Source organism: Diospyros lotus, unplaced genomic scaffold (genome assembly GCF_014633365.1).
Source record: "Diospyros lotus cultivar Yz01 unplaced genomic scaffold, ASM1463336v1 superscaf1, whole genome shotgun sequence".
NCBI classification, from domain to species: domain Eukaryota; kingdom Viridiplantae; phylum Streptophyta; class Magnoliopsida; order Ericales; family Ebenaceae; genus Diospyros; species Diospyros lotus.
In genome coordinates this window covers 6,958,599-6,982,703 of record NW_026267104.1, presented here as the reverse complement: position 1 = coordinate 6,982,703, position 24,105 = coordinate 6,958,599, and the positions used below count along the sequence as shown (strand labels likewise).

Genomic DNA, 24,105 nt, shown 5'->3' with positions numbered 1-24,105 from the left:
CACTCAAAAAAAGATATGAACGAAAAATTTTAAATTTATTATTGTGACCACTAGAATACAGTCGTCAGAATATGATTATTGAAATATAATTTTTAATATATTAAAATTTTAAATTTATTATTATATAATTAATTTTAAAAAATTGTTAAATAATTTTATTTAAAAAATAGTAAATTGATTTTAAAAATATATTAAAATATAATGCAGTAATACTTATTATTAAATTATAAAATAAATATTAAATTTTTATAGTAATAAAAATTAGAAATAAGGCAACAAAAATTAGAATTAAAGTTTAGTAATTAATAAATAAAAAACGGAATCAAAGTAGAATAGGACGTGGTTTGAGTAAGCATAATTTTTTAAGTATAAAAAATAAATAATAAATTATTTATAATATAATAAATAATAAAATAAAAAATATAGTTGTCCAAAGAAATCTTATTATAGAGATGAGGTGAGATGAGATAATATATCTGTATGATGAGTTAAGAGAACAAAGAATAAAGGAGTAAAATTCATTTTCTCACTTCATTTTATTTTTTAGGATTAAAAGGTGAAATTTTTCATCCCGAAAGCTCCCGCAGTTAAGTCCCAAAATTTCTGTAAGGGGTTAAATCGCGGAATCCAATTATGAAATTTGAACACGAGATTATTCACTGACTATATAATAGCTAAATTCATGATTCTTTGAGACCAATACATATATGATTTCAACAGCTAAGTTATTATCATGGGAGCCACTCCACTCTACTCCATTGCTTGCCATGGATGCTGCCGAGTGTCAAGTGTCACATAATCTAATCCACTTGCAATTCAATATGGATAGATAGAGGCCCATTTATTTGGTTAGTTAAAGCGACGGATGAATAGAAAGTTAGGAACGTGGATGGGATTTTGACTACATTAATTGCCGTAGGTTCAATTCCCTGTTGCGTAGCTGCTCCTATAATGGAAGGCAGCCCTTGTGCACGCATTAAGAGATTCCAGACAAGCTCCATCCTTACCCTGCACATTCAAATATGAGTTTTATATTATTTTATTTTATTATCATCAATTAATATTTATTTAAAAATATAAATTAAATTATACCCTCTTCTTTAAAGTGGACTTTTTATTAATTCTTTAAATTTAAAGCAAAATAAAAGAATACAAAAATATAAGCAGATTTTATAATATTTAAACTAAAATATATAGTTGCATTATGTCTCTTCTCTTGAAGTATTTATTATCAAAAAATGAGATATAATTACTATTATCAGAGTATCTAAGATAGATTAATTAGTAGATGGACTGCATATTCATTGACTATTATGAAAACAAATAAGGAAAGAAAAAGATTGACAAATAGAGTTGAGGGAAGGTTAGTTTCTTGTAAGGTTGCCAATATGACTCTGTAAATTGGGTCGCACTAGAAGATCAAAGCATATATCAAACCTCCCTATCTTACAAGCTTAATTAATTTTTGGACCCTACTACATATATGGACGAGATGTATAACCTCAATGATTAACTCGAATTTTATCCGATAATGAATTCAATCAGACTTTATAAATTAGATTTCATCATCAATCATCGGGTTTCATCTTAAAACCTGACTAAGTTTGCTTCATGAAGCCCAATTGGAGCTTCATTCAGCGGCGACCATAAAAAATTAAGTAAGGACATTTTTGAATTTGGGCGCATTCGATCATTCTTTTGATAATCAAATTGTTTGTGTAAGTAACATTTTTTTTTAATTTTTCTTGCACCGGCAGTATAAACTCTATACTCAAATCTCTTGTGTTGACATAAAAAAATATATAGTCAATATTGTATCAATGCTTATATATAAAGGATTATATATATATATATTAACTGAATATTAGAAAAAACAGAGATTTACCAACATTTAATTTCTAATATGGGTGTTTTAATTCGTCTAGATCAGATCGAAATAAAAATGACACAAAATTTGAACTAAAGACCAAATCAAATAAGGGCAAAACAAAACCGAATCAAACTAATTAGGTCTGAGTCTAGGATAATCCTATTACCATGTTGCATTGTTTACTAGCTATTGTTTTTTGTAAGTAGTGTTTATTAAAATTAGTAAGATAAGACTTTATCAAGATAATTTATCTGTAAAATTCAAAATAATTATCTGAAAGGGGAAGAGATAAATTTATTTTAAAAATTTAAAATAATAAGTCATGTGACTTTTTTTCAAAAAATTTAACAAATATAATAAAAAATACTTTTGTTTGAAATATTTTTCATATTTTATATTTTTTAGTCTATAATTTAATTAACAAATATTATCTTATTATATACTAGAAAAAAAAATAAAAGATAGCATGAAATTGTCAAAATATACATATATATATTTTGTAAATAAGATATATTAACAGAAAAACTAAAAAGAGTCTACAACCACCAGAGGGGCAAAGCCCCAATAAAGCAAAATCTACAAAAAAAAAAAAAATAAAAAAATCGAGGCACAAAACCAAACAAAAAAAATATAGGGAAGGGACATAGATGAAAACAAAGCATCACGCCGACTCCTTAATCATTGCGCCAACTGCAACATCCACTTGATTGGCCTTTAGCTCTAGCAAGGGCATTTTTCTTCTTCCGCTAATGCTTAAACTGGGACTTGGACTTCACTGGGACGAGCTCTGAACTCGAAATCTCAAATCTATCATCGAAAGAATCATCTTCTGTCTCATTTTGATCCCTCCGACCCCTGTGTTCAACATCCATAGGCTTCTCGTCCACCATGACCTGACACCCCTGGGACTTGGACTTGCATGTTTGTTTTGTAATAAATAGATTTATTTTAACATATTGATTAGTAAGATTTAATGTTTTGTAGGTATTGATATATATTTGTGTGGAGAAATTTTGACACATATTTTGAAAATTATAATTATTAAGTTGTGATCTCAAAGCATTGATCAGTGATCGATTAGACATTTTATAACCTCGTATCATTGTTGAGTGATGCATGCCGAATGCACCAAATAATAAAAATTATTCTATCTATAATTAATAGTAATGATAAGTAAAGTTTGATTCTCATAGAGTAATCAATTAAATTTAATATCACAATATATCAATAAAAATAAAAGAAAATGCGAGGGGGGTTAATGATATAAATTAATTGATAAAAGAATAATTTAAAAGAAACATAATTGAGTAACAAAATTTAATTGGAGACAATATCAATTTAAATAAAATTACTCACGGTTACAAATTGATTAGTGATTTCTACTAGATATATTTTTCTATAGTCAAATATTTAATCAAAGAGTATCAACATGCGAGACAAATTTTACTTTCTTTGATTTAATTAACCTGGACCTAACATTCAAATTAATCATTATCAATAAATCAATTGGTATTAAGTGATTCTCATGAATTTACCAATATCATTACGAGCTAAGGAGAAGTTAAAGATGAATAATAATCTACAAGTATTAGATTATTTAATTTATTCTATGTTTCTCTTAAGTAGAGATGGCAAAATGGGCCCGGCCTGGGACCGGGCTAGGGCCAGCATTTTGCTGGCCCATTTAAGGCTGGGCCGATTTGGCCCGGCTTGCTTGGCCCGCTAATCGGCCACAAACCCCCTCTCAGCCTCGCCTCTCGCCCGCGCCCCTCGCTCTCGCCCTCGCTCGCCCTCTGTCTCGCCCTCGCCCGCACCCCTCGCTTTTGCCCTTGCTAGCCGTCGCCGTCGCCCTCGTCTCGCCGTCGTCCACGCCCCTTGCTCTTGCCCTCACTCGCCGCCCTCGCCCCTCAGTCGCCCTCGCTCCTCGCTCTCAGTCTCGCCCCTCGCCCTTTCTCGCTCACGCCGCCTGCCTCTGGGCTAAAAATGGTATAAAAAAAAGAAAAAAAAAAATTGGGCGGGCCCGGGCTAGGGCTAGCAATCTGCTGGCCCGTTTTTAAGAGGGCCGATTTGGCCCGGCCCACTTGGCCGCGGGCCACTTGGTGGCGGGCCGGGTTGACCCGGCCCGGCCCATTTGCCATCTCTACTCTTAAGTAAGCAACAGAAATTAAGATTATGATTGTTTTGCTTAATTGTTACTTCAACTGAATATCATAACAATTATGGATTATGAATTCAGTTTAGCTGTAGACCACACAATTTAATTATTTAATAAACCTTTTTAATCAATTAAATCATACAATCATTAATCATGAAATACAAATAAACACATATATTTGATTAAAAAAAATAAAATTAAAAACAGAATCTCACAAATTTACCAATCATTTTTAAATTTCTTGAATCAACTAAAAAATTTAACCAAATATAATGAAACAAAAAAATACAGAAATGTAACATATTAGACTACGTTATCTCTACTGCCTTTCAGTTCTCTAAAATAATAAAAATACATTTATTTTGTCATTTTTAAAAATACATTTTTGAAAACAAGAAACATTTTTGTAAAGAAAACCCAAAATAAAAAATATTATTTCACTTATTTTTAGTCAAAACAATTTTTAAATTCAAAACATAGAAAACACAATCCATTTTTCATGTTTTGAGTCTAAAAAAGAAAAAAAAATTCTTAAATTTTAAAAATAAAATTATATATTTATTTAAAATTTTAAAAATATAATATATCTATATTATAATTAAAAATATAGAATAACATATAAAATATTATTAAGTATATTATACATATTACATATAATAATATTTAATATAAATTATTACTCACATGTAATTTGTTATTTTATTTTAATAGTAAAATTTTATTAAAAAGAGTTAATTTTATTATTTAACAATTAAATTTATTAAATAAAATATCATAATTTTTTTAAAAAATTTAAAGTAAATGTATTTTTTAATTTTTTGTTTTAAGAAATAATTATTTAAAATGATAAAAAATATATATTTTTACTTTTTAAAAATTAGATTATCAAAATAAAAAATAAAAAATAAATTAAAAACTTAAAATTAAAAATTAAAAAGCCCTATCTTCCTATCCTTTGGTCCACGTTGCTGTGCGTCTCCGTCTCTCGCCGCTGTGCTGCGTCTTCTTCTGTTAATTCCGTCTCAAGCCCTCTTAATTCCCCTCCTTACAATATATATATATATATATATATACCATGCACCAAGCGCCTGCCCTATTCCTCCATTTATTATGCAAGCGGCGCTTCCTGGGCCTTCAGTTTCTTGCTTCAATTAGCCTTTAATTTTCACTTTATATTATAATATATAAGTGGGCCTCCAATATCTCTATGGGCATCTCCAAGTCCGGTGCGCCTCCAAGCATATATTATATATTATAAATCAATTCCAATTTTAATTTGATTTTCACGGCTTCTTCTTTATAATTGCTTTTCTTTGCTTGAATATATATTATAATATTATTATATATATAAAACAAACATGCTCATTAATTTTTTTTTAATTTAATAATAAGCAGGTCACATCCTTTAGTCTTCAAATTTCATTTTGCAATTGTAGCTTCTAAATCATTTTAAATTGTGTCAATTAATTTCCTTTACCTTTCTTACAAAAAGATATTTAATATATATAATTTATATAAATATATTTTTTAAGTAAAAGAAATAGTACAAAGAAAATTAAATAAAAAATGTATAACGATAAGGACAGTTTTTTATTTTTATTTTTAAACATAATTTATTAAACTTTGCCATTGTTGTCTTATATATATAAAAAATATCAGAAATGAGCATTATAAAATATAAAATATATTAAATAGAATAAATATAAGAAGAATAAAAATATAAAATTATGAATTTATATCACTATTCTTCTTTTTTATAATGCGACAAAAATCAAGAATAACAAAAAAAAAATTATTTAATTATCATCCCACGTGTAGATGTAGGAACAAAAATACTCCCAAACAATTTATAATTTATTTATCTACCATTTCTCATTTGTTTTAAAGGTTGATTATAAGAGGATAAGCTGTATATAATATTTAAATTTGAGGATAAGTTTATAAAATTTTAAGATAAAATATAACCCATTTAAAACTAAGATAAACTAAATACTTAAGTTGGATAAAATATCCATTCCCTCCGTACTAAATAATAATAATTAATTTTAAAAAATAAGGAGGAGCCGAAAGATTAATTTGCCCCTGCATAAACATTTGAGCAACTGATGGGTTTGACATTTTCATATAAGGATAAAGGAGTCTTTTTCAAATTTTGACCCCTTTTATTATTATTATTATTGTAATTATTAAACTATTTGTTTTAAAATAACAATTAACATTTAGCCATTATATATTAATGCAAATCTGAGGAAAGTCAAAATAGAGGATTTTGGGTTGGACTCATGATTTCCGCAAAATCAATTTGGCAAAAATATTGTATCATTATTCTTAAATTTTTTGATTTAGATTAACATCAAACGATAACTCGACGGTAGCGCCGATCAAGGCGCCGCCACGAACCACCGTCCACGCAACACCGGGCAGTCTCCACGCCAAAACAAACTTTTGATTCGCGCGAAGTGTATTCCGCCCCCCCAAAATCTCTCTGCTCTATCCCCACGATTATCATTTTTTATCAACTGTAGAGAGGGAAAACGAACCGCAGAGAGAGAGAGAGAGAGAGAGAGAGAGAGAGAGACGAAGCGTCTTGGGGGGTTTCCTGTTCTTGAAGCGATGGCGAGCAAGTACAAGAATGGCGAGATTTGGGGATTCGAGAAGGAAGGCTTGGCTAATGGTGGCTCTGAGCTCGACGATGATAAAGGCAGTGTGATTTTGGGTCTGGACGGCGGCGCCACCTCCACCGTCTGCGTGTGCCTCCCACTCCTCCGCGCTGTGCCGGACGCCGATCTCCCTCTTCCGATTCTCGCTCGCTCCGTCGCCGGTTGCTCCAACCACAACAGTGTTGGGGGTAACTGTTTTTTTATGTGCAAGTCAAATTGGTCAAGCACACACGCACGTATATATATGTATTTTTAGTATATTTCTTGTTGCCGTACGTTTCATTGATTAGAATCAGTGTTTCGGTCTCCAATCAGATGGGTTTCTGACAGGCCATGGCTTCACTTGGACTTGAATTGTGAATTGGTTTTGGTTGTATCCATTGCATTTTCTATCATGGTTTGAATGGATTTAAGCATACATCGTGTCTTCCAATTCTAACTTTTTGGTTTACTTTTTCCCCCTATAATACATTTGATTTATCAGAGACCACCATTGCTTGAAGCAATGACAATGGTTCACAAAAACTTGCAAAGTGAATTCATGTGGTAACTACTCCGTGCAATGATAAAGTCCTGTATTTGACAAGTCCTCTTGCCATTTCAAATTAATAGGATCCACCTCTAGGTATTGGTCTTCACTCTTCATACATGATAGACAAAACTCTTTAAAAGATATTTGCATTAATCTAACTTCTTGTTTTTTTGTCACCTCTGCTTTACCCACATAGATGATAAATTCAGAACAAAAAGCGCATCCCTAGTGCACGAGGTTTGCCCCATGATAAATACAAAATAATGACAAAGATTGCATATTGGCCGTGAAGTCCTCTTCCTTTGGTCCTGCCACTTATTATGTCTATTTTTAACCATGCTCATTCAAAGACAATATATATACACTGCATGAAATTCATACATGTATATACACATATATAAGTTTCAGATGATACTTCAATGGAAAATTTCATCCTAAAACACCCTTCTTCATTTCAATCTTGTGTTTGCCTCTATCTAGTTAACGAAAAGGCCTATGTCTTTAGCAAGCAATATCAATATGACGCAGCGTGTAGCGCGAGTGTAAAGAAAATACACAAAAATAAACGCTTGAAAGAACAAACTTCAATGGCCGAAGCTTGGCCTTCAAGAAGACGTAAAAACAAGACTGTTTTACTAAGAAAACCCAAATAGGTTACTTAAATTTGTATTGAGAAAAACTTGATTACAAACTCTAGATCTTAGGCATATTTATAGTATTTGGCTAGTCCAAATTCATTTAATATTTGTAAACAAAATCTAACTAAAATCCTAATAGAAATAAATTTTAAGTAAAAGTCAACTAGAATCCTAATAAAAATAAAACCCTAATCAAACATAAAGTAGAATTCTAAATCAAGTAGAAACATGAAGTAGAATCCTAAATCAAGTAGAATTCTAAAACTTAAGAAGTATTAAAATATTGTTCCGGTGTGGTCAGGTCGGCTTTGGGCCGGGTCTTGATTGGTGACCGCATCATTCACCTCCACATGAGAAGAATTTATCCTCGAATTATGATCTGGGTATGACAACTCAACATCCGGCAAATACAAAGAAAGATCAGCAACATTGAATGTTTTGGAAATACCTATATGATTAGGCAAATTCACAATATAAGTATTATCATCGATCTTCTTTGTAATCTTGTAAGGATCATACTTCTTTGGTTTGAACTTGTTCTGCTGTCCTGCTGGAATCTGTTCTTTCTTCAAGAATATCATGACTTCATCTCCAATCTCAAATACCTTGCGCTTCTTATGCTTGTTAGCTGCTACTTTGTACTTCTTATTCGCCTTGTGCAACTTTTGCTTGACATCTTCTTGAACTGCTTGAACGTGCTCGACTAAGTCACTAGCTGCAACACTGAAACATGGTACCTTTGGCAATTTTACCAAATCTAATGCATGATTAGGAACTTTCATGTATACAATGGAAAATGGTGATCTTCATGTTGAGCTATGCATGGCGTTGTTGTATGCAAATTCTGCTTGAGCGATCATTGTCTTGGCTTATCTTTGCAAACACTGCGAATCAGATTTTTCAAGGTACGATTCACCACCTTCGTCTGTCCATCAATCTGGGGATGTGTTGTGTTGCTGAAATTCAAAGATGAATCGAACATCCTCCACAAGGTAATCCAGAAGTGACTCAAGAACCTTGTATCATGATCCGAAGTAATAGTTTTAGGGACTCCATGTAGTTGAACAATCTCCTTGAAAAATAGTTTGGTTGTAGCTATTGCATCTGTCGTCTTCTTGCATGGAAGAAAGTGCGCCATTTTGGAAAATCTGTCAACCACTACAAAAACAGAATTCATACCTCGTTGGGTTCGCGACAGACCCAACACGAAGTCCATAGACAAATCTTCCCAAATAGCATTGGGAACAGGCAATGACATGTAGAGACCGGCGTTAGAAGATTGCCCTTTAGCTGTTTGACATATATAACATCTCGCCAAAATAATAGAAACATCTCTCCTTGCTCTTGGCCAATAATACCTTCCCATAACAGCTTCAATAGTCTTGTGTCTGCCAAGATGCCCTGCTAAGCCATCACCATGCAAATCCCGAATAATTTTCTCACGAAGGGATGTGCAAGGGATGCACAATTGATTTCCCTTCATGAGAAACCCATCATGCACATAGAAATCTCCTGACGGTTGTTGAGACATGCATTGTTTCCACACGTGTTTGAAATCATCGTCTGTAGCATATAATTCTTTCAAGCACTCAAACCCAACAATCTCAACACTAAGGGTCTTGATCAAATCCACACGCTTACTTAAAGCATCCGCCACTCGATTATGCTGTCCTGACTTATGCACAATTTTATATGGAAATTTATCAATAAAAGAAGACCATCTAGCATGCATATCACTCCTCAATTGCCTTTGGCTACTCAAGTACTTAAGAGCTTGGTGATCCGTGTAAAGAACAAATTCTTTGCCAATCAAGTAATGTTCCCATGTTTTAAGAGCCCTCACCACTACATAAAACTTCTTATCATAAGTAGACCAACTTTTTTCTGGCTTCGCACAACTTCTCACTGAAAAATGCAATTTGTCTCTTCTCTTGGGACAACACAACTTCTATACCCACTCCACTCGCATCACATTCAACTTCAAACTACTTGTCAAAGCTTGGCAAAACTAAGACAAGAGCGGTACATAACTTCTCTTTTATCAAGGTGAAACTTTGCTCTTATTCTTCATCCCAATGGAGCTTTCCTTTCTTTAAACACTCAGTAATTGGAGTCACAATACTACTAAAGTGTTTGATAAATCGCCTATAGAAAGTTGCTAACCCATGGAAACTCCGCACATCATTGACATTTTTAGGGGTTGGCCACTCTCTAATAGCTCACACTTTTTCCTCATCTACCTTTATGCCCTCTTTGCTTATAACAAAGCCCAAGAACAACAAGCTCTCACTCATAAAAGTGCACTTCTTCAAATTAGCATAAAGTTTGTTTTCCCTCAACACTCTCAACACATCCCGAATATGCCCCTCATGCTCATTAATAGACTTACTGTATATCAAAATATCATCAAAATACACCACAACGGATTTACCAATGAAAGGGCATAATACTTGATTCATTAGTCTCATGAATGTGCTTGGTGCATTGGTTAGTCCAAAGGGCATGACTAACCACTCAAACAACCCATCTCTTGTCTTGAAAGCTGTCTTCTACTCATCTCCAGGTCGAATTTTGATTTGATGATAACCACTTTTGAGATCAATTTTGGTAAAAGTCACAGCCCTATCAAGTTGATCAAGCATATCGTTGAGCCTAAGAATTGGAAATTTGTACCCAATAGTAATTTTGTTGATGGCTCTACTGTCAACAAACATTCTCCAACTCCCATATTTCTTTGGTGTCAATAATGCTAGCACTGCACATGGACTCATGCTAGTCTAAATGTGCCATTTTCTCAACAATTCCTCTACCTGCCCACGCAAAATCTCATTCTCCCTAGGACTCATCCTGTAGTGTGGTAGGTTAGGCAAGCTAGCACCAGGAACCAAGTCAATATGGTGTTGAATATCCCTCATAGGAGGTAGCTCATTAGGCAACTCCTCAGGAACCACATCATGAAATTCGTCCAACAATCCATGCACCTCCACTGGAATTTGATTCACCTTTAATGGCTCACTCACTCTCTCTCAAGTGAACCTCTTGAGTTTCCTTACACTCTCTCACAAACTCAATGTGCTTATGTGTAATGGTAAGAAATTTCGCCCCTCCACTTTAAAAGCTTTGGTTTGGTTCTTTTCTACTATGGGTAACAAAGTATAACGCACACATTTTTTCTCAGGCTGATATGTGTTCTTTCTATCCGAGTGCTTAACATCCACATTAAATTGCTAAGACCTCCCAAATAAAATATGGCAAGCATCCATATCAACAATATCACAATAGATTTCGTCGGAGTACTTACCAATAGAGAAAGGCATCCTGCAGCGTTCATCCACATGTATGCCACCAACTTCTTTGATCCATCAAATCATGTAAGGGCTTGGATGTTTTTCAGGAGTTAACTGTATCTTCGCCACCACATCTCTTCCTATGATGTTCTCCTCACTTCCATTATCAATAATAAACTCAAAAATTTTTCCTTTCACTGTACACCTCATGCAAAAAAGCCTATGCCGTTGAGTAGTATCTTCATTCTTTTAAGATAGCATTAACTTCCTCACTACACAAGTATACTCCCCATGTCCATAATCTTCTTCGTCATCCACCTTATCAGGCCCGCAATATACTTCCTCTTCAGCAACATCTTCCTCCTCCCTTTCTACAATGTTAACTGTTTTCCTCCTTGGGCAATCACTAGATCGATGCCAAACCTCATTACACTTGAAACATTTAAAAAAATTAGGCTTTGCATAAGGATTAGGGGATTTTGGAAGATTAGAAGTAGTACCTCGAATGTTTCCCCCCATTGTAGCCTTATTAGGGTTGACTATATGGGGTAGATTGGAGGGTTGCGCTCCCTAAACCGACTTGCCTTTATCAAAAGCTGCTTGTTTATTTTCATTCCCACTATATCGATGATAGTTGTCATTACGAGCTCTCTCACTTAACATTAACTCAGCCTTTAAAGCTAAGTTCCTTGCTTCTTGCACACTCAGAATCATCTGAACCCAATTTTATCATGAATAATAGGCTTCAATCCATTCAAGTAATGAGTTGCTTGTTGATTATCACTTTCTGACAATTGGTTTCTCTCCGCCAATTGCAAAAACTCAGAGGTATATTCGTTCACACTCTTCATTCCTTGTGCACATATTTGATAAGCTTCAAACGTATATTGTTCATAGTCAGGGGGTAAAAACCTACCTCTTAACAGCTGCTTCATTCGTCTCCATGTCTAAACTGGTTGTCGGCCTTCCCTCAATCTCGTCTCTCTCAATTTCTTCCAGCAAATAGATGCACCGTCCTTCAATCTGTAAGCCTAACTTTACTTGTCGTTCATCTAGGACCTCCATGTATTCGAAAAAAACGGCCAACCTTTGTGATCCAATCCAGAAATCCCTTAATATCAAGATCTCCACTAAAGGTAGGAATATCAACTTTTAGTTTATACTCATCGTTGCCCCAATGGTTGTGTTAATGCGCATTCCTCCTAACCCCTCTACCACCAGGGTTAGCTATTGTTCGACCAAAATCATCATCTTCATCGCTATCTTTAATCACTGGTCTTCTAGGATTACCAAGGACATGATTAATGTGTGATCTTCCCGCTCTGGCTTGATTCATCCCATTATTTAGGTTCCTGCCATTATCAACTCATAGTAAGGTGCCCAATTGGTTGCTGATTTGCTCCAATCGCTACTGGATGGTACGAGTTACTTTCTGTTGTTTTTCGATTGCTCTCCAAACCGTGGACAACACCTGATCATCGTCACGAGGCTGGTTGTTACTGTTACCTTCAAGATTGGCCATTTGATTGGTTGATTAACCATTTTGATACCACCTGACGCAGCGTGTAGCGCGAGTGTGAAGAAAGCACACCAAAATAAACTCTTGAAAGAACAAACTTCAATGGCCAAACCTTGGCTTTCAAGAAGGCGCAAAAACAAGACTGTTTTGCTAAGAAAACCCAAATAGGTTACTTAAATTTGTATTGAGAAAAAGTTGATTACAAACTCTAGATTCTAGGCATATTTATAGTATTTGGCTAATCCAAATCCATCTAATATTTGTAAATAAAATCCAATTAAAATCCTAATAGAAATAAATTCTAAGTAAAAGTCAACTAGAATCCTAATAAAAATAAAACCCTAATCAAACATGAAGTAAAATCCTAAATCAAGTAGAAACATGAAGTAGAATATTAAATCAAGTAGAATTTTAAAACTTAAGAAGTATTAAAATATTGTTCCGGCATGGTTGGGTCGGCTTTGGGCCGGGTCTTGATCGGTGACCGCATCACAATATGGCAAGTTGTATGAATTACGGTCACTTCTTGTCAACTTCTTTCTTTTTTGGTCCTATGTGGTCAGAATTGTTGACTCATCATTCTTTGAATATTTCTAGTTCCTTAGGAATTTGTGGGTTTATGAATGTCTTTAGTTTTAAATAAAAGAAATGTAAAAGCAGATATTAATTATGAATATCATGTAGAAAAAACATCATATGCATACAAAATGTAAAGGACCTCAAAATATGTGTCACCTCCTGAAAGGAGTTTTAGAATGACCTTATTGTGCATACTTTTCTTCTTTTTTCTCACAATTTTTTTTTCTCACATTTGAAAGTTATGATGGTAGCAAGGGCAACATTCTTTATCATGTAATAAAAGAATGATCTCAGTCAGCTTCTATACAAGTCATGCAGTGGAACTCTCATTGTTTCTCAGCTTATTGTTTATGTAATTAATTGCTTTTATGGAAGCATGCAGCTAATGGGACTTTGCTTTTCCCTCCTATACTAGGTGATAGAATTAAACTCTTGAGCTCCCTTCACACGCCCCCTACCCCACCCCACCTGCAAACACTCGTCCACTTCGGCCAATCCCTAGGAAATCGACTCTTGGTACTTCATGTAAGGACATTGAATTATGATTATTGAATCCATACATATGTGGACACCTTTACCTTGACATAGGAAATATGAAACCTGAATGTATTGAAAAAGAAAAAAGTTTTCATTTCATCACTCAAAAAGGTGTAATTTTAGCTTGACCTCAAGAAGGATAAAACCTTTGTTTTTTTCACCTTATCTTGTTCTATTCTCCTTTTCTCCCTTGTGGTGCTTTATTATCATTCCCTTCTTTTTCCCCCCTCTTGTTGGGGCCTGTGTTATTCTCCTAGAAATTTGAACTCCTTATTTGAGTATCAGAAAAAGCTGGACTTTGTAGTCATCATGTATTTGAAATTGGCTTTGCATTGGACCGTGTGTCTCATAATGGAAACAGTATAGACGCGAACATCATGTTGGGAGATAGAATGAGACACATGCTACTATGAAGGGTCCTACATTTTGTTTAGGACGTGAGTTATAAATATTAAGCATAATAAAATTATATTACCAATTTATTTTTAGAATTGCAGTACTAGAAAATATATTTATCATTTTAATGATTATAATACACATGCTACTATGCTAGTACAACTCTCCTATCAAACAGTCTTTCCAACTATTCACTTTCCAAATGTAAAACTGTCCTGATCTGCCTACTATGTATTTAGTTTATTATCTTTTAAGCAGCTGGTCCATAAGAGAGAAGAAACTTGTGGCATGTACATGGAAAATGTACAACTGTAGTCACACTTTATGAAGTTGGATCCTAAAAGTTTTCCTTGTTGGACCTTGTCTGCTTGCAGCACCTTACATTTGCATTGGAACCTGGGTGCAGTTGTACGTGGTCAAGGGTTATTGAATTGAGTCAATTAGACAAACTTGCATATTGCTGAAACTAAGAGACTGAGACTAAGGCCTGTGAGTTGAGCTGACTATGCAAGAGTAACTTTGCATAATTGACTTTTTTCTGCCACAAGTATCCATCAAAGTTCATATACTAAAATTTTTGCATGCTTCAGGGTGTGTTTTAGGGTTGCAAATGAGTGCTATTTATAAGCTAATCAATGTTTGACTTGATAAAAGCTCGTTCGAATTCATTCGTTAAGATAAATGTACTAAGTTTGAGCCTTTGAGTAAATGAGCTGAGTAAAACTTGACTCATTAAAGCTCATTAATAGGATCGATTAGTAGCTTGTGAACATACTCGATTAAAGGCTCGTGTATATGCTCAATTTGAAACTTGCGAATAAGCTTGTGAACAGGCTCATTTATAAATATATCAATAAATTTATTTATAATTTTGTAAACGTATTATTTAACATAAAATTATCAAACTTTAAATTTATTTTCTAATAGAGATGGTTTCGTCACTAAGCTAAAATTCCTTCCTTCTTCGTTTTCTCGAATCTTAGCCCTCTCCCTCACTGTTGACACAGTCAGTTGCCTTCGTCTCCACCACCTCCATTGACTCCGCCATCCTTCTTTGTCGCTGCCATCACTTTCATTGTCTCCACCATCCGCCGGCATTGCCACATTTGCCATCCACCATTGTTGTTGCTGTTGCTACCTCTACCATTCACCACCGTGCCATTGATGGTCCCTTTTCTTTTTTGCAGGTATATTTTCTCGAGTTTGAGCTTGGCTTACCAGAAGGTTCTCCTGAGCTCACTTGAGCTTGGCTTACTAGAAGCTTGTTGAGAGCTCAGCTTAGCTTGCCAAAAGCTAAACAAGCTACTTGTGAGCTAAGCTTGAGCCGAGCTCGAGCTCGACCTATGTAAATTGAGCTTGAGCTCGAACATAATTTTAAGCTCAATTCAAGCTCGAGTTCAATGTTTTTCTGCTCGGCTTAGCTCGATTGCATCCCTGGTGTGTTTATCCTGCTTGCAAGAATGTCAAACTTAGTCATAAAATAAAGGGTAAATTATATGAAACCCCCCTGTACTTAGGGTCATGTGCAACTTACCCCCCTATGATTTTGGTTGTACCAAAAAACCCCCTTGCACTTTCAAAATGTTACAATCAATCACAATTTGTTGTTATTTTACATAATTATATATAATAATCTACATACAAAATATATAATTCTACATACATAATTCTAATATATCAAAAAAAAAAAATTGCATTAATTAACCAATAAATTGCACAAAATTATGTAAAATAACAACAAATTATGACTGATTGCAACATTTTGAAAGTGCAAGGGATTTTTTTGATGCAATCGAAAGCACAGGGGGTAAGTTGCACATGACCCTAAGTGCAGGGGGGTTTCATATAATTTACCCTAAAATAAATTTTCTATATGATTATTTGTTGTGGATGTAGGAGAATTTCAGTCAGGTTCTTAGTTAATGCAATCCAAGATTTACATTTTTGGACATATCTAAGAAGTAAGAAATGTTTTGACATTTTTTTAGGATTACCCTCCCAAGATGCACTAGTCCAACATAGATACAGCTCTTTACTAGAAGTGTTTGTGCCGATTAAGTTATGTCTGTATGTCCTTTTTTTGGTTGTTGATATATCTTTTTGTATTAATTCTTTGTTTTCTGAACTTACTTTGCTTACTGATTTTATTCTGTCAGTGTCATAGATAAAAAGCCGCTTCAATAGCATAACTTTAACAGAACAAAACTTTGGAATAAGGTAAACCGAAATGATCTAATCAAGTTTGTATGAATGTTGCAACTACTAACTATTTTTTTTTTTTTAAATAAAGTTTTGTCTCCTTCAAACTGATTAGTCAGCTAATTATTTAATTAGATAACTTACCTGATTTTTCTTTTATTTTCAATTTCTTTTATGAAAATAAATAACTGTTCTCATCTCATTGCTTCAGATTTGCCTGCTTGTATGACTTTTTTACTATGAAATATATTTCCTTACAATTTGAGTTTAGAAGTTTTTAAGTCAGAAAACAACTGTAATGATGTTTAATCTTCTAAGCACACTTCATATTTACAGAAGCTGCAGCCAGGGATACATTAGAACAGGTTATTGCAGAAACCCTTCTAAAATCTGGTTCAAAGCGATCTGCTGTTCGAGCTGTTTGTTTAGGTGTATCTGGTGTTAACCATCCAAAGGACCAGGAAAGGATATTAAAGTGGCTAAGGTTTGTTACGTGGAAGTTGTGCCATGGTATTGTCTGCATATCATTTGTGCATATTTTGATTTAGGTGCTTGTTGCATAATGGTTCTGAACTTTCTAAACTGAATTAGTTGCAGTTCAGAGTGCAAAGACTTTATCTTATGGATGAGATTAAGACCTAACTGACTCTTGCCTATTCTTGCAGTTCTCAACTTTAACACCCAATGTCTGTTCTAGGTTGTTTGTTGACTAGTAGTTGTGTAAATACTAAATATTGATTTATTTTTCTGGATTTTTGACATTGACATTTCAAACCCTCCTTAGCTATTAAAAATGCATTTAATAAAACAAGTTATATAATTAGCAAATTAAAAATAAAAAATAAAAAAACAAGTTCTAGAATTTGCTTTTGAGAACAAGATCCCATTACAGACATTCATCTCTCTTTGTCTCCCACTTTTTTATAGCTGTACTGATAAATTCAGGATATTAAATATTTGGCTAGAAAGTTTTATTCATGCAGATCAAAATGTCACAGGGTCTCACTATGGCCATGGATGTAGATGGCTGGAGGTCTAGAATTCATGTAGTTAAACCTGCTAGTGGGATTGATTGTTGTAGAGAAAAATGTCACAGAAGGTTGTGATGCGAGTAACAATAAACCATTATTCACAATTTGAGTTGTTTGAGTTAGCAAAGGAATCCATGCTGGAAAATGAACGACATTATAGAATCATTGTCTGATTAGTATGATGAAAGTGCAAATTTGATTTTGGCTACAAGGATTTTACACAAATGATGTTGATGTTTATGTGTGTGTTCTTTGTTGGCAGTTTGCATTTCCTACCACTCTGCATTGGTGGGACAAGCATTTGGAAATGAAATTTTTTGTCATGATGATTATGAATTTAGGGTGTCTTGTACATCTGTGTGTCATAACCCAATCCCACATTGGTAGTCTATGGGAGGTGTTGGGTTTATGAATTGATCCTATGAACACATAAGTCACCTATAGTTAACATTTTAAGCTAGCTATGGTGTTATAAGTGGTATCAGAGCCTAGGTTCCTAGAGCATGACATTGATTAGTTCCTTTAGATTGATTCCTATGATAAATGGAGCAACCTTTAGTAGGGTCAGGATTGTGGTCATAAACCTGGGCATTCACACAATCGATTACTAAGGGCATTTAGTTATTCTTTCTGATTGATCCAGATGGCCTTTCTCCTTTTTATTAAATCATATTTGGTATGCAGTAGAATGGCATATTGTATGGTCTTATTAAAGGTACGATGAGTTCTAAGAGACATGCGGCTGCTAGGAGAACCACGATGAGACCTTGCACACATCCAACAACAGGTAGGAGAGCAGAAATTGTGCCTCCTAGGGACAAGGCAGTACCACCTCCTAAAGCCCAAACAATTATCATGGCTGAGTTCATGGAGGGAATGCAAGGCTGGGCCATAAATGCCCTAGCTTTATGAATGAATGAACAACAACGACAAGGGGGTCAACCTCATAAGGAGTTGCCTTCCATAGAGTAGGAATTGATTGAGCGTCCTCATTATAGGAGAGCGAAGGAGTAGAGGTAACCCTGTTAGAATTCTTGAAGCTCAACCCCCTTACTGTTCTAGGTTCAGATGTGCCTGAGGACCCTGAATGGTTTTTGGATGGGCAGAGAGGGTTTGCAGAGCTTTGGACTGTTCTAGCAGTGGGTTAGTGGAGTTGGCCAGTTTTAGATTTGAAGATATTGCTCATATGTAGTACAAATGTTTGCTAAGGGGAAGACTAGACAAATCATGTCCATTGACTTGGGAGTTCACTTTCATGGGATACTTTATAATAGAAAGCATGTGATATGGATGATCAAGGGAGCATAAGACTCTGGGGTAAACCCCCCTAAAATGACCATGTTTTCGTTTCACCTACCTATTGGGGTATGCCATCACTTGGTAAAGCATTGAACAAATGAGGATGAAGAGGTCCATGATGGGGTTGGTATACCTTTTATTAAGAGTTGTGGAATCACAGCCATTTGACACATGTTGCAGCAGAGGATTGTACTCGAATGTTGGAATAGCAGAAGATGGAGAATTGGGCAACCTGAGAACATAAGCAAGTTAGGATGTAGAAGTCACAGGAGGATTAGGTGGTGTGTTAAGGCTTGCGCCTTATTTGTAATTATTTCCCAAAAATAGGGATTTTTTAAGGTAATATTAATGATAAGGGTAAATTGCCCTTCGACCTCCTATAATTTTGGCCACTGACATGGAGATCCCTTGTGATTTAAAATATGGAGATCCCTATGGTTTATTTTTTTGCTCAGACACCCCTCCATTTCAAACAGTGTGAAATAAACTCAAGTTAAGTTAAATTAAATTAAATTAAAATTTAACTAAAATAAAAAAAATGCTGGTTGGGTTCTGAGAACCCATTGGGGACGACCACGACAAGACTTTTAGGGGCTTCATTAGCTCTTAAACAACCCCAAGAGTTCAACTTTTTCATTCTGTCCTTGACCATCTAAAAAATGTTAGAATTTATGCATGAGCTATAAAGGAGTTTAAATGCCTCAGGGGAGCTATGTTTCTGTTAGTCAAGTTTGGGTTTCGTGTGTGTGCGTGTGTGTGTGTGTGTGTGTGAGAGAGAGAGAGAGAGAGAGAGAGAGAGAGAGAGTTATATTCTTGACTTGAATTATTCTAAAATTTAAAACAGTGATAATTAAAAGAAACATGCACCTTATTTGGGCTGAAAAGATGATGTATAATATCTTGGTAGACTGAAACTAGTATTCTGAAATCTTGTTCATGGAATTCTTTCCTAGATATAGCTATACCTTTCCTGATGCAAATGCTTAAAATTTTTCAAATGATTGGCAGTTAGAATGGCAGTTTTTGGTGCCTTCAAGTTAAGATGTGTTTTCCATTATTGCAGCTTGACGAAACATATTATCTGATAGACTGGTACTGTAATCGCAATAATACATGATGGCATAGTATTTGTTGAAATATGCGAAGATAATATCTTAATCTATGACTAAGATAATGCTCACTTTTCCTATATTCTAGGAGGAGATAGAATCTCATCTACTCCTCTAAAAATTAGGAGATTTGTTTTATCCTTGTTGCTGTTTTTTTTGTTTGAATTTAAATTCCTAGTTTTTAGGATCTCTTGTTATTTAAACTCCTCGTGGAGTATCCAAGATTAATCAAGAAGTACGGTTTCTTTCAATCTTTCAATTCTTGTTTCATTCTCGCTGCTTTTTTGCTATTTTTATCATGGTATCAGAGCCTTCATTCTGCTCTTAGATCTCAGCCGAAGCCTTCATTGCACTCGTTTTTTTCTCTTCTTCAGTCAGCGTTTCACACATCTTGTGTTCATTCCGAGGCCTTTATTGCCTTCCCTTGATTCCTTAATCACCCAAGATGTCAGCAAGCTCGGATATTAATCCTGGTATTGCTACTGGAGAATCAGAACCGGATTCAGTCACCGATATACATGGAGGTGCGGTCAACTTCTCTGGAACCAGCGGTGGAGAGTTGTCCGGAATGCATATTTCCTATAGATTGGACGGTAGAAATTATCTCCAATAGGCGCAGTTCGTTCGAACCTTTCTCAAAGGGCGAGGAAAGCTAGGACACCTCACTGCCTCACCACCAAAGACCACTGATCCAGCCTTTCCGATTTGGGATATTGAAGATTCTCTTATCATGTCATGGCTGTGGAATGCCATGCAACCCGAGGTTAGTAAGAATTATATGTTCCTAGATTCGGCTAAAGCTATTTGGGACACCATTAAGCAAACGTATTCCAAGGTACAAGATGTATCGGTAATCTTTGATATCAAAACAAAGATTAATAGCACTCGACAAGCATCTTTAACAGTCACCGAGTATTTTAACAAGATGAATGGCCTTTGGTTAGAACTAGACCAATATCAGGAAATAAAGATGATATGCAGCGATGATGCAGCCACTCTTAGTCGGATTATTGAAAGAGATAGGATTGTTGAATTTCTTGCTGGGTTGAATGTTGAATTTGATCAAGTAAGGATTCAAATCCTTGGAAGGGAGAAGCTACCCTCCCTGAATGAGGTCTTCGCTGTGGTAAGAAGTGAAGAAAATCGAAGGGGAGTTATGCTCAGTGATGGAGGGACAGAAGGATCAGCTATGAGTGCCACAAAGAATTGGATATTAAAGGCTTTACAGATGCTGATTATGCAGGATCTATCAATGATAGAAGATCAACCACAGGATATTGTGTATTTCTAGGTGAGAATCTAGTGTCTTGGCGGAGTAAGAAACAGAGCATTGTGGCTAGATCAAGTGCAGAATCAGAATTTAGGGCTATGGCCCTTGAGATATGTGAATTGTTATGGCTAAAAATTATCCTAGAAGACTTGAAGATAAAAACACGAGGAGCAATTGAGTTGTCTTGTGATAACAAATCCGCTATAAGTATTGCTCATAACCTAGTTCAGCATGACAGGACAAAGCACATTGAAATAGACCGACACTTTATCAAAGAAAAATTGAATGCAGGAATAATCAATATTCCCCATGTTTCATCTGAGGAACAGGTAGCTGATATATTAACAAAAGGTTTGGCAGCAAAGAGGTTTGAGAATCTGATATGCAAGCTTGGGATGATAAATATTCATTCCCCAGCTTGAGGGGGAGTGTTGAAATATTCGAAGATAATATCTTAATCTATGACTAAGATAATGCTCACTTTTCCTATATTCTAGGAGGAGATAGAATCTCATCTACTCCTCTAAAAATTAGGAGATTTGTTTTATCCTTGTTGCTGTTTTTTTTGTTTGAATTTAAATTCCTAGTTTTTAGGATCTCTTGTTATTTAAACTCCTCGTGGAGTATCCAAGATTAATCAAGAAGTACGGTTTCTTTCAATCTTTCAATTCTTGTTTCATTCTTGCTGCTTCTTTGCTATTTTTATCAGTATTTTAGTTTCCAATGCCATATTTTGGCACCCACAACTAGTTCTGAATTTCCCAATATGACTTTCTCAGGGACATATTCCCAAGCCATGTAAAGGTATTTGTTCATAATGATGCTGTAGCAGCTTTGGCAAGTGGGACGTTTGGTAAACTTCATGGCTGCGTTTTAATTGCCGGTACAGGTTGCATTTCTTATGGATTCGCTGAAGATGGGCGTGAAGCTCATGCTGCAGGTGCTGGACCTATCTTAGGTGATTGGGGCAGGTAATATGAAGTATTCCGTTCTGAGAATGTTCAACATCTAGATGTGTTTTCTTTGTTTGTTTGGTGTTCTTTTCATTTAGTTGGAAATAGTCAAGGTGCAGTCTATTATTTTCTTTTGGCTGCTTCTGAGTGAGGTTTGCCAGAACTAGACTTACCTTCCTAGCAAGGCAAGCCTAGCTAGAAAAAATTGTCGTCTTCTTTTTTCTATATTGTTTTGTTGTTCTTTGTTTGGCAAGGTAATGTGACTATCCTGTTGATTACCTTGAGCAAATGAGTCTTGAATGTAATTACCGTACAAAATGGAAGAATGTTGTTAGTAGCTTTAAATGCACATGTAGGCAGTTATTGACGAACTTATGAACAATAACTGAATTTTATGCATGTAGTGGCTATGGAATTGCTGCACAGGCATTGACAGCAGTGATGAGGGCTCATGATGGTCGGGGTCCCCAAACAACACTTACTGAAAGCATTTTACAGAAGCTTGGTCTCCATTCTCCAGATGAACTTATTGGGTATCTCTCTCCTAAACTGTATAACTATCTGTATATTTAGACAAACCTCATAACTTTTTGATTGCTGCATGTACATCATATCTCTTTTGTTGTTACAAAACCTGAAGATCTGAAGACATCTTAATCTTGCTTCAGTATTTGCACAGAAACTGGGAGACTGTAACAAATATGAAAGAGAAAATGCTACATTGATTGAAATCCTTTTATTTCAAAAGACCAAATGACGGAAAAAGTGACCTCATTCCCATTTTAATGTTATCTGAACTGAAGGCCAGTAGTTGATGGCTTCAGAAACATAATTCAGTGGCTTTGATTGGATATTTTTTTTCATTTTTTCATCTTATTGGAATTTAGGTGGACCTACGCAGATCCATCTTGGGCACGCATTGCAGCACTTGCCCCAGTAGTGGTATCCTGCGCCGAAGCAGGGGATCATATAGCAAATAAGATTTTAAATGATGCAGTCCAAGAATTGGCTCTATCTGTGAAAGCAGTTGTTGAAAGGCTTTGCCTAGCAGGAGCAGGTACAACTATTTTTTACGTTTTCAAATTTAACACACTTATCCTTTCATAGTTGGCCAAGACATGGCAACGTGAATATTGACTTGAAATTCAAATTTTGGTGATATCAGAAAATTTAGGAACTTTGCGGTGGCCATTATCTTTAGGTCATTTTGTATCGTCTATAGTATGCTATTTAAGATGAACACTTGCAAATATTTATGCGTATAGAGTATGAAAAATACCCCTACCTGATGCGGTATGTTTCACGAGATGTTGCCACTTCAGGTTGCATACTAATGTATGTTTAGTTTAACTGCAGATGGAACTGGCTCTTTTCCAATTGTGATGGTTGGTGGTGTTCTCGAAGCTAACAAGAATCGGGATATAGGGAAAGAAGTTATTGACTGTATCCAGAAGACTTACCCCAAAGCTTGTCCAATTAAACCAAAGGTACCATTCTTTTTACCCTTTTTCGTATCCCTATTCACTGATCATCGCTCTCCCTTAAATTTGCCATTCTGGCTCTCCATTGTCTCATTCTATACTCTTTGCACAGCAAAAGCTGTAATCCTAAGTCCAACCTGTATTTTTCTATACATGCATTTAATCGATGTATATGCATGTGTTACACTTTTTGTTGGGTTCTATCAATTTTTGAACTGTCCAGATTTAGTAAATCTTATTTTCATACCCTCTGTTCTTCTTCTTCTTCCTTCAAATATTATTTTCTTAATGCTCTTTTTGATTCTTCAGGTGGAGCCTGCAGTCGGGGCGGCTCTTCTCAGTTGGCATGTTTTGATGAAAGAATAAGAAGGAAACAGAGCAGTAGAGGATCTGGAATGTGTTTAGAAGCATCCTAATGTGTAAATTCAACATAAACTAAACATATGTGCAGACAGATGATTCTAGCCCATTAATTAAAGCTTGGACCCATCTTTCTATGGATGTAACAGAGTTTGGACAAGTGCCGATTGTTGTGCTGAATAATAATAATAATAATTAAAGTTTGCTTTGTTGCTCCAAATTTTATTTTC

The 24,105-nt window shown here is 35.1% G+C and overlaps 1 protein-coding gene across 2 annotated transcripts; it reads left to right on the top strand.

Annotated features, from left to right (window-relative positions):
* The first annotated feature begins 6,355 nt into the window (after window positions 1-6,355).
* LOC127793038 (uncharacterized) lies at window positions 6,356-24,105 on the top strand. Of its 2 annotated transcripts, XM_052323801.1 has the most exons (7): window positions 6,362-6,873; window positions 16,709-16,856; window positions 21,861-22,052; window positions 22,439-22,567; window positions 22,922-23,091; window positions 23,391-23,521; window positions 23,825-24,105. In XM_052323801.1, exons 1-7 carry the CDS (start codon window positions 6,639-6,641, stop codon window positions 23,879-23,881), a joined length of 1,062 nt encoding a protein of 353 aa, XP_052179761.1. In that variant the 5' UTR covers window positions 6,362-6,638; the 3' UTR covers window positions 23,882-24,105. The 2 variants fall into 2 exon arrangements, with proteins under 2 accessions (XP_052179762.1, XP_052179761.1); XM_052323802.1 differs by lacking the exon at window positions 23,825-24,105 and having other exon boundaries at window positions 6,356-6,873; window positions 23,380-23,517.